At 34.8% G+C, this 12616-nt stretch overlaps 1 protein-coding gene across 1 annotated transcript; it reads left to right on the forward strand.

Moving 5' to 3' along the window:
* The first annotated feature begins 5546 nt into the window (after positions 1-5546).
* Positions 5547-9239, forward strand: LOC117338821. The gene is made up of 3 exons (XM_033900179.1): positions 5547-5635; positions 7509-7800; positions 8115-9239. The coding sequence occupies exons 2-3, from the start codon at positions 7699-7701 to the stop codon at positions 9144-9146; spliced, it is 1134 nt and encodes a 377-aa protein (XP_033756070.1). The 5' UTR covers positions 5547-5635; positions 7509-7698; the 3' UTR covers positions 9147-9239.
* Positions 9240-12616: the final 3377 nt, after the last annotated feature.

The following is a 12616-nucleotide window of genomic DNA, read 5'->3' on the forward strand; positions in this document are numbered from 1 at the left end:
TATACTCCAATACAGGTTACACGACTGCTGGCGTACCACAGGGAAGCGTTTTGGGACCCCTTTTGTTTTTAATATATATAAATGATATTGTTGATAATATGAATAGTATATCTCGTTTATTTGCTGATGACACTTCGTTAATGTATTCTTCATCATCTCTTTTAGACATTCAAAGATCTCTTAATAATGACTTGCAAAAACTCAATAAATGGTCTCAAGACTGGCTCACTAAATTTAACCCACAAAAAACTGATGTATTGCTAATAACAAATTAAAAAAATATTCCACCCTTGAACCTTAGTTTTGGAGAAGAAACTTTGAAATTAGTTGGTAACCATAGACATTTAGGTGTGACTTTCAGTTCGGATGCAAAGTGGTCCCTGCACATAGCAGAAATAATACAAACATGTATGAAAAAGGTATCGGTGTTAAGGAAATTCAAATTTTTGTTGAGTAGAAAAACTTTATTACGAATTTATAGAGTATTTGTGCTGCCTGTATTGGAATATGCTTGTGAGGTATGGGATGGTTGTTCTCTGGCAGATGTAAATAAACTAGAACAAGTTCAACTTGAGGCAGCAAGAATCATTACCGGCATGCCATCTTTCTCTAGCAAACAATCTCTATATAAAGAATCCCAGCTCCAACCTTTATCTGAAAGAAGAAAGTTCCGTAAACTTTCAATGATGTATAAACTCCACAATGATTTAACTCCTTCCTATTTCAGCAATCTTCTTCCTCCATGAGTAGGTGAACGTAATTCGTATAATGTTAGAAATAAAGAAAACTATACCGTTCCAAATTTTCGATTGTCTACTTCTTATGAATCCTTTATCCCATCTTCTGTTAGGTTATGGAATAATGTACCTATTGATGTCAGAGAACAGCCATCCATTAGTAGTTTTAAATCCAAAATAGAAAACAATCGTGATGTATTACCTATTTATTATCTAACTGGAAATAGAAAATTAAATGTTTTACACACAAGGTTAAGACATGTTTGTTGTAGCTTAAACTATGATTTGTATAGAGTAAATATAATTAATGATACAACCTGTGCATGTGGTAATGAGCGTGAAAACGTGTATCATTATTTTTTTGATTGTATATTGTACAGAAGAGAGCGTGAAACTTTATTTGATAATCTCTCCCGCTATTGTAATGTGACTCTTAATGTTATTCTCTGGGGTTCTCCTAAACTATCTGATGAACAAAATGGCTATATTTTTCAATATGTTCAAAATTTTATTAAATCCAGTAATCGATTTTAGGTCATCTCTCTCTCTCTCTCTCTCTCTCTCTCTCTCTCTCTCAATTAACTGGCATTAACATATTTACTTTTCATTCTGTCCCCCATCTCTGTCTTTTCTTACATCATATACTTTATATACTGTATTATATTGTAAATTCATATTATGTACATAATGATTATTGGAAGAAGGCGTTTTTAAGTTGCGATAACTTGTGTCCTATTCCTGTTGTTATATTTAACAATAAAAATATGTTTAAATAAAAAAAAAGTATTTCAAGCATAATGATAATATAAATCTATAAAACAGTAGAAAGCTGTTTGTTACGTGTAGTTTTTCACGCAATTTTGTCGTTTTCCCAACATTTTAGTTTGGTTTGGTTTATTTTGTTTAACGTCCAATTAACAACATACTCCGATACACAAATATTAAATACATTCTAGTCAATATTTGGATTTCAAACATAATAATAATATATATAAAAATCTATAAAACAGTCGAGAGATGTATTTACCACTTTCCTGGAATTTAATGTTTTAAATTTCATGGGTGATTCGTCGCGTCGTGTATGGCCACATTTAATTAATCCTCTCTCCAGGCGCTTTACTTTCGGAGATTGTGCGGTGGTAGCCTCTGGCTGTTTATCGATCCAGTTCGTTGATCAAATATGTGTGATTTGTTGGACTTTGATATATAATTTGTTTAATCTTGCTATCGACATTGAAAGAAATAATAATTTACTAAGGTATTCGACAGGGAGTTCCAACAATCCTATACTGTTTTTATTTAGATTTTTTTAAATTGTCTATTCATTTCCCTTTGTAGACTTTATTAATCTCTGTCTTTTTGCTGGACAGTGATATCGACTTAGATTAATTATCTGAGAAATAGGAAGTGATCACTAACTTCCTAGTTGTGTGGAGAATATTCGTATCAAGGTCGTGTTGTCAGTTTAGGGTATGTCCGGTCCTCCATAAAGTGTATTTACATGTACCTGATCGCTCTTCAATGTTTGTCTCTTGTATTTTGTTCGTTTGATTGATTTTATTTTTTTTTCTCTCGATTGAACTTTGATATTCTTTTCTTCGTTTTTGCTTGCTTTTTTTCTTTCTTGAGTTTTTTGTTTGTTTCATTTTGTTTTTGTTTTGTTTGTTTGTGTGTTTTTTTATTTTTTTTTTTTTTTAATTTTCTTAAATTTTGATTTTTAGGTCATCTGACCCGAAGGGTCAGGATGACCTATAGCCATCATGTTTCGTCCGTCGTCGTCCGCTGTCCGCCGTGCGCCGTGCGCCGTCCGTAAACTTTTCACATTTCAATCTTCTTCTCAAGTTCCTCCAGTGGCATTAAGATGAAACTTGCCAGAAATGATCCTGAGATGGTCCTGACTAAGTGTTGTTATTTTTCGGGTTGGTCCGAAATCCAAGATGGCCGCCATAGCCGCCATTTTGAAAACACATTTTAAACTTCTTCTCAAGTTCCACCAGTGCTGTTGGGCTGAAACTTGCCAGAAATGATCCTGAAATGATCCCGACCAAGTGTTGTTATTTTTTGGGTCGGTCCGAAATCCAAGATGGCCGCCATAGCCGCCATCTTGAAAAACATATTTTAAACTTCTTCTCAAGTTCCACCAGTGCTATTGAGCTGAAACTTGCCTGAAATGATCCTGATATGATCCCGACCAAGTGTAGTTATTTTTCGGGTCAGTCTGAAATCCAAGATGGCCGCCATAGCCGCCATCTTGAAAAACACATTTTAAACTTCTTCTCAAGTTCCACCAGTGCTATTGCGCTGAAACTTGCCTGAAATGATCCTGATATGATCCCGACAAAGTGTTGTTATTTTTCGGGTCGGTCCGAAATCCAAGATGGCCGCCATAGCCGCCATCTTGAAAAACACATTTTAAACTTCTTCTCAAGTTCCACCAGTGCTATTGAGCTGAAACTTGCCTGAAATGTTCCTGATATGATCCCGATCAAGTGTTGTTATTTTTTGTTATTTTTCGGGTTGGTCCAAAATCCAAGATGGCCGTCATAACCACCATATTGAAAAACAAATTTTAAACTTCTTCTCAAGTTCCACCAGTGCTATTGAGCTGAAACTTGCCTGAAATGTTCCTGATATGATCCCGACCAAGTGTTGTTATTTTTTAGATTGGTCTGAAATCCAAGATGGCCGCCGTAACCACCATCTTGAAAAACACTTTTTAAACTTCTTCTCCAGTTCCATTAGTGTCATTGAGCTGGAAATGGGTGAGGTTGTCAAGGAAGGAGGGCCAACAAAGTGTTGTTATTTTTTCGGCCTCGTGAAAACTTTGACATGGCAGCAATGGCGGCCATTTTGTAACATGATTGCGCAATCATGGTTTTCCTGAACAACACCTATTTCAAACTTCTTCTCAAATTCCACCGGTGGGATTCAGCTCTAACTTACCAGAAATTATCCTTAGATGGTCCAGACCAAGTGTTGTTATTTATTGGGTCGGTCAGAAATCCAAGATGGCCACCATGGCCAACAGTGCCACTATATACTTGCTACAGAGAATGCATACTACAATAATATAAGGGTTTTAATTTAGAGTCAGATGACCGTTAAGGCCCCTAGGCCTCTTGTTGTTTTTGTTTTTTTGTTTTATGTTTTTGTTCAGTTTTTTGTTTGTTTGTTTGTTGTTTTTTTTGTGGGTTTTAAAAAAATCTATTTTGGTCTTTTTATTTGATTTTATTTTTGTTGTTTTATTTTTATTTTTATTTTATGCTTTGTCACTAAATTTAATTTTGTTTGCCAGTTAGCAATATATATGTATGTCTGTTCAGGCTGTTTCTTTCAAAAGTGACACAAATTGTAGAGTGTAGACACAAGAGCACGAATGAACCACAATTATTAAGTGAATATATAGAGGATATCTAACAGTGTCTTCAGTAATACCAAATATATTTCACGAGTGGGGCTAATATCAAAATATTAGCCACACGAGTGAAATATATTTGGTATTACTGAAGATACTGTTAAATATTCTGTTTATTACATTTTTTATCAACGAAAAACCTTCCCCGTATGCTAACTAGGCCTACAGCGAAAGTTTGCATACAAAAAATGTAGTTCCCCCTGTCCAGGTGCTGACATATATGTCGGGCTTTCTGATTGGTCAATTATTGTGGTATTTTATAATCATTAATTTGATTGGTCAAATCAGCAAAAGTGATATGAAAAATATGATATTCTTCACTAGTGAAAAATATCACTTTTATAAAATGAATAATTTTTGATATTTCACTGGTAAAAATGTAATAAAACTTTGTTATACCAGATATACCGCTAACGAGAGACTGTTGATATCGAGCGTTATATGATACCACTTTGATGTATTTTCCAGTGACTGGGATTTACTTTTTCATATCGTATGTGTAAGGAGCTAGTTATGGCAAGCCGTTTGAGTTTTTACTCATTTAACTATATATCTTTATTTAAATTTGAGATATCTGTATTGGTTGACAAAATACAGATATCTGCTTTTAAATGAGAGATATCTGTATTCATGTGTGAAATAAAGATCTATATTTATTTTCTATCAAATAGGGACCAAAATTAAATATATATCTATATAATCTACAGATATCTCTATCTAAGATACAGAATTCTCTATTTGAAATACAGATATCTGAAATAAATATTATAGGTAAAAACCCTATAGGCATTATTGCCAGGCGTTTAGGTGTTTTTTTTTAATTCGGATATATTTATTTGAATTATAGAGGTATCTATATATTTATTGACAAAGTGAAGATATGCTTATTCAAATAAGAGATATATGTATTTTAAATACGGGTATCTTTATTTACGTTTTTAATAGAGATAGGTATCTGAATTAAAAATAGAGATATCTGTGTAAACACATGTAATGTATTGGGAAATTCTTGTTAAGGGCGACAATCCTCGAGTATTACCTCCCTTGCCAAAATAATATAAAGCGATTTATCTATGCCATATAAGAGTGCGTGATAAGGCACTTGTGTTGTTGAAAAATTATCACAGATTTTTCTTTTGTTTCCTAGTGTCAACAGTTAAAGGGACAGATATGTGCTTTTAATCATCAAGGTGTCTATGAATTTTTTTTTTTTTACAATTTTCTTTTAAAGTGGCATCAAATAAAATTATGGTCATTTATTTTACTCCAAGCTTTTGTTAATTATCTGATGATGTGTAGACCCACTGGTTTTATTTCCTTATCTTCCCCTAAAAGTGTCATTATGCTGTCGACATTCGCTTGGTTGCGTTCCGTCGTTCATCCGGGTCGGTAATTATTACACCGATCTGTGTCAACCGCGTGTTTTAATGGCGAAACGAGGGATCCAAGAACGGTCACGAGAGGAAACACTTTAAATTTCGAGGTACTGCATTAACGTGAATTAAAAGAACTAACTTAAATTGAAAATTTAAACAGCATGAAGATAATATAAAAGTCAGATGTGATGACACCCTCGTTATTGGTTAGGTTTGCTGAACCAGACGACGAAACGACAGGTGCCCGGACGAACACGTGTAGTTCGTCGAAATAGGTTCCGTTGCTATGAAGCTCCTTGCAGTAGGTAGGCCTAAGTCGATTTCTTTTTATCAAAACAATAATACTCTGATTCCATTTTGTTTATGTTATTTATGTGTGGTATAAAGGGCATGTGGGGATATTATAAAACAAATGCAATTTCTATAAACAGAAAGTATGCTTAAAACATGCCTAGTCATTATTCCTGTTCTTTCACATTTGCTTTTAAGGATGTTCCCTGGGTGAACTCTGAGTGAAATAGATCTATATGTATTCAAGACAACATATAATGTCACTTATCAGGTGTATTTGACAACATCCAGAAATATGTTCTGGATGATTTTTTCAGATGATTCAGATCAGATGATGATATGTTCAGATGATTTTTTTTTTATTTGTCACTAATGTGTGAATTCTAAATTGATCATTCAATTTCTTTGCATACATTGAAATAATATGTTATGCATAGCACAATCATAATTGAAAAAGACAGGCATATTATAGTACTAAAACCAACAAAAATGGGAGCTCTGCTGTATTTACATCCAACAAATAATTTAGTACATATATACTGAATATTCCATTTTTGGTGACTGTGTAAATTGTAAATGCCCGTAGAATATACAGGGACAATACAAATGCACCTGGGTACGTCGCCGATACCATTTAAGTCAAACCACACGGTGCAAAGTGAAAGTATATAACAAAGACCTAAATCTCGGCGTAATTCTACAAGTAGCCCTGGTATTTTTCTGTTGTGGTTGTCGAAAATCAACAGAAAAATGTTTAACTTTGACAATAATTTTTGTCTAATGCAATTTTATCAACCGCTTTTAACGTAAAGAATGCCTTCCCAGCGAGTCACTAATGTAAAGAATCCACTAATACATCCAACATGGCCGTCCATTCGGGTATCGTAGTTCGCAAGATCGGAGCCTTATTCGTACATTTAATGATCATTTTAGGCACAAAATGAGGTTATATGTGTGAAATACATGCGTATTTGAGTAGGCTATACCTATATTTTATTTGTATTTGAGTGTGTTTGAGTGTATTTGAGTAAAAAGTCAAGCCGCCAGAAAAGAGACCCGAGAAAGGATATTACAGCGAAACATCTAGGCTAGCTTATATTTAATCCATATAAATTAGTATGGTGTGGCGTTAGCTGTGATCGCTAATTGATACGCTGACAGTCATTTACAAAATATGGTACATAGTGATATAGACAATGTAAACTTTTATAGATTTACAATAAATGTAAGTGCAATGTACATCATGGCCGTTTTCGTTTTTGACAAAGACTCCCAAGGCCTGTATTAACATTTTCAGGTCCGTCAAGATATATGTTTGAAATATTTCATTTAAAAACTGACGAACCGGTTTGTCCGCATAAACAAACAGGCCCTGTGTTTTAATGATGAGTCCAGTCATGCTTGACTTCCAGACCACTGTCTCATAGAACATGGGTTCAAATCAGATTCACAATGGGGACAGTAGTAGTCCACTAAAACTGACCAAAATTGCAGGCTCCAAAATTCTGACTGTAATAGATACGATCATTGTCATTTTTAGCCTACTACAGTACCACGACAGGAGATGACACCTGTTGGGTTTGTTGTGTTATCACCAGAGTATTGGTTTTTAGACATAGAAGTGAATTTTCACCAATAAGTATTATGGTAATATGAATTGTAAGACAGATTTTTTTTTTACAATTTCAGAATAAGAACAGCGAATGATGGGTGGACCTTAATTCAGTTTCCCTTGAAATGCTTCAACTGGACTATTGGAAATGATGACTCCGTGCTTTGTAATGAAAGGCACAGATCACAGCAAACTCTTGACAATAACCATTTTGAAAGAAAGTGCTGTCTTAAATAATCTTCACCATGTTCTTGAACAACAAACAGAATGATCTGTTTACTGAAAATTTTCACAAGGAACTTTCTGCAGTGCAAGCAGCTGCATTTCATACAAATTATTTCAGCCTCCAGAGCTCCTTTTCATAATACTGTAAGTGAATATTGCATTGAAGTACCAAGATGATTTATTTGTGCCAAAAAGAAATTTCTAGTATATATGAATTAGTCAGCAGTTGGATTTCCTCATAGGTCACCTGTACATAACAAACACCTCTCTATAAAGGTCACTTGTATATAGCAAAAACCTGTCTATAAAGACCACTTTTTTTTTATTCCAGTGAAACACAATTCCTTGCCTACCTCTAAGTCTATGTAAAGTCCACTTTTTCTTTGTGCAAGTCCTTTGAGTGGTCTTTATAGAGAGGTTTGACTATATTTCACAAACTGCTTTTTCCTCTTTTTCAGTATATGCTTCAAGAACGCCAAAAGGTTTTAGAAACTAACCGCCTGAAAAAGAAGGGACATCAGCTTAAATGGAACATGGTAGAAATAGTTAAACATTCCTCAGTTCTCGACTGTAAACCTGAGGATATGTTACGTTTGGCAAAGATCAATGAAAAAAAATACGGTAACAGCTGGGACCGAACTGTTTCCAAAGTCTACGCACTTAAACAGCATGGATTTTCCGTTCCACAAATGATTGATCATCATCGAATGTTTTCTCTGGGAAATAAAAAACTGAATACCATTTTAGATATGATTAGAAGTGAACCTTCAGGAATGTACATGCCACCTGTGGAATTTGGTACAAGTGACCGTTGGCTTTTTCGATATTTTCTCTATGCAAAAAATAACTCAAAAAAGAAACCTATGTCTTGTGTGTATGTTTGGAAACGATCAGTCACAAACAAGGAAAATGTTTTGAAATTTTTCAAAAGTAAAGGGATTACATTTTCTGAGGAAGATATCGCCAAGTATGACAAAACAGTAAATGGGATCTGTTACGAAAAGTTAGTTGCCCTTCTTGCACATGCTGCCGAGTTTGGAGTGACAGTTGAGGAACTGGATTTGAAGGAAATTTACAACTTCTGTAATTACAAAAGGATTTTCCCGAAATCTAGAACGAAGCTACATTGCAAATTCTACGAATATTTGAAAGACCATCATGTAGATAGTGATTTGAAAGACCTTGTTTTACAGCACGAAGAAGATGTCACAGAAAATTTAAAGGTCTTGATGAGTCGTGGATTCAGTTTTGAAGATATTGTCTCTTGCCCTGTAGTAGCTTGTCATTCTCCAGAAATCTTGCTTGTGTATCTAAACAGCCTTCATGAACGAAAAGAACTTTGGCCAATGAAAAGGCTGACCACGGATAAGAAAAAAGTGCTAAATATGATACAGTATTATATAGAAAGAAATCATAGGTTTAGCATGCAAGTTGTGAAGACAGAATCACATGCTTTCTTATGTTATGAGTTGAATATCTCTTCTCAGTAAAATTTTGTAATTTTAAAAATGTGTTTGTTTCAAGATTCACTGCATCACTTACATACACCATCCTTGTTGATACTCCTGGGGTTTCATGCATTGTGAATGTAATCCCTGGAGTACCAAGGATGAATTTGTACCTAAATTTTGTTATGGTTTTGTTGTTTTTGAGCTATATGCTGGTTGGATAATCCAAATGTTTCTTGTAGTCAGCCCTTGTCAGATTTTTAAGAGGCTGATTGGAGAATGGAAGAACTTACATGTATGCCTTGATGCGAGATTGGCCAGTTGAAGCATGTAGTTTATCTTGTGTTTCAAGAAGTACTAGACGGATTGTTTCATACCTGTATCAATCTAATTAAAATCTAGATGGTCATTCTTGTTACCTTACATGAACATGTAACGACATCTCATAGTGGGTTACGTCAAGATGACCTTTGGAATAACCAATCAAATTATTACTTACAGAATCTTGGAAGTGAATTTCGTATATACGACATAGCATGACTAGGATGTATAGCTTGCATAATCTGTCAATTTGTTTCAAGTCAGTTCATCCAACGAAGCATATAGCTATATACTTTTGGTTTGTTTGGTTTGTTTTTGTTTTATGTCCTATTAACAGCCAAGGTCATTTAAATATGTGCCAGGTTTTGAACGTGGAGGAAAGCTGGAGAAAAACCACCGGCCTACGGGCAGTACCTGGCAACTGTCCCACGTAGGTTTTGAACTCGCAACCCAGAGGTGGAGGGCTAGTGTTAAAGTGTTGGTACACCTTAACCACTCGGCAACTGCGGCCCCCATAGCTATATACATGCTGTACCGAAATAGTTAGCTTCAGATGCATGATGTGACGAATGGGTGAGATCAATGACATCAAAAAATTGACAATTCGTCCTGAAAGTGAAATATTGAGAGGAAAAAGGTCACCTTAACGTGACCCCTTATGCAATGTTATTAAATGTTCATGTAACTTAGTGTGAATGACCATCTTGATTTTAATTAGATTGTACAACCTGTATGTAGTTCAAAAGAATTGTGAATTTCGACCATATTTTATATTTCCACATAATATAATTGACTATTTCTAAAAATTGCTTAAAACAAAATATCACAGATCAACTACATGTATCTGTTGCAAAAGAAAGGATTTCCGGTATTTACTTTATGCATCAATACAACAAACAAGCATACAAAGTATTGCTTAAGCAATATATGTAATCTACCTTCTAGCAATTAAACTCCTTAAATTTACAACTGTTTGAAGTTTAATCCAAATTTCCTCAAGTAAAGAAGCATCTAGAGTTTTGACAAGGATTTTCTAAAATAGTAATAGTGACCTTGACCTAATGACCCTGACACTCGAACTTGTCCGAGATATTATCCCTGATAGGATTCTGAAGTTTGATGGAAAAACCCTCAAACACAGCCACTAGAGTGCTGAAAAGGATTTACTATACAGAAGCAGGTGACCTTGATCTGACCCCAACAATTCTTAATCTCGATCTTGTTGGAGGATAGTATGGTCCTTTATCATTGTATGATGTTTGATCAAAATTCCTCAAGGAATGAAGCTACTTGAGTGCTGAGGGATTCTTTTCAAAAACTGTAACATTGACCTTGACCTTGACCTAACAACCCTGAAACTTGGAACTTGTTGGAGATGTTAATGGTCCTCTATCATTATATGAAGATGGATTAATATTCCTCTAGGAATAAAGATGCTAGAGCTCCAACAAGGATTTTCTTTAAAAAAAAGTAATGGTGACCTTGACCTAGACCCAACAACCCTAAAACCAAGTATTGTGTGAAGTCAAAATCCCTCAAGGAATGAAGCCGCTAGATCAGAGTTTCATTGGTAGATATAGGGGACTAGTGATTTGAATCTTGTTGAGTGAAATATGTAAATATATTTGTATTACTAATTGTAAAATTGCATTTTTTTTTCCATTTCTGAATATTAACCTGATGATATCTTCTTTACTTAAGGTAAATTGCAAACATAATGTAAATTCTTTAGCAATGCATGCATATCCTCTCAACATCTGTAGAATTCTATGTTTTGTGTCGAACAGTGAACTCAAACATAAGACTACATATAATAGTATTATACAACATTCTTTCAGTATTTTTTCCCCTAACAACCCACTCCGTCAATAATCTCTAGCAGGACAACGTTTAGAGGGATCTACCAGAAAATTAAAAGGAGACAATTAGTGAAAGTTCTTCCAATTATTTATTGTCTGGCCCATAACTTATAAACCATTGAATGTATAAACCATTGAATGTATCTCAATTAAACCTGCAGTAGACCTGCATTTAAGTGAATGACCTTGACCTCAAGGTCAAAGGTGAAGTAAGTGTAAAATACTACAGTAGTAATTTCTTGTGTAGGCAATAACTTTTAAACTATTAAAGATATCTTAATGGCAGCTGTTCTACCTTTATTGCCTACTGATTAAGTGCGGTACTCTGTTTCCAACAGAAAGCCATACAGCAAGTCAATAGTGCTCATTTGCCTGAGTTTCCTCTGGCCCTGACACCATGTCTGGTAGGTGTCAAGATCAGAGGAAACTCGGACTACCGGTAAGTGATCGTCTTGTGTCTTAAGGTTATCACTTGCACAGAGATACGGGGCCACCATACCTTAGGACAGTTAGAGCACCAGTACAAGCCAGTCTGTACTGTTGTGGTTGTGTCCTTGGGCAAGACACTTTACTCTAATTGCTCTGGATGGCATGCAACACGCTTCATGTATGTTGTTCAGTGAGATAGTCACCAACAAATTCAAGGATCATGACCCGCCTCAAAACAACACTGGCTGTTCATGGGACGATATACCCAGCAAAAAAAAAACAAAAATAAAAATTGTCCTGCAGCCTGCATAATTATTGAAGGTAGATAATCATCATTTAACAATTGCAAATGTATTGTGTAAACTTCAATAAATATGTTAAAAGTATTTTTTCCTCTGAATATATTTCTGCCATTTACCGTATATTTGACCCCTGAACTTCTATATATAGTAAAGCAGGAAACTTTACCAATAGTGAGTTTTAAACAATGAGTTTTTAGTCCTCTAATGGACTGCATGTATATTATCAGTTTTTATTTTTGGTTGAAGATGGTATCACTTTTCAATACCTGTGTATACATGTACATACAGTATATATAAGTACCGTATACGGTTGGAAATTTTTCATCCTCGCAAAAGCTGAAGTCATATGAAGACAATGTTGAGTCCACTCATGCATGCCATTCTAAAGTAATGTGTTGTCACAATGAAATGACATGACATAGCCTGGACATGTCAATTTAATCGGGGAACAAAACTCGTACATATATGATCTTCAACTTTACTTGAATTGAGCAGGTGCCAGAAGAATTTTTTTTGTCAAGGTGAGATGTTTGGGCATAAAGAAGCAGAGAGAAATCAAATACATGAAGTACATGTACATATTGAACAACAAAAGCATAGG

Source organism: Pecten maximus, chromosome 1 (assembly GCF_902652985.1).
Source record: "Pecten maximus chromosome 1, xPecMax1.1, whole genome shotgun sequence".
Classification (NCBI taxonomy): Eukaryota; Metazoa; Mollusca; class Bivalvia; order Pectinida; family Pectinidae; genus Pecten; species Pecten maximus.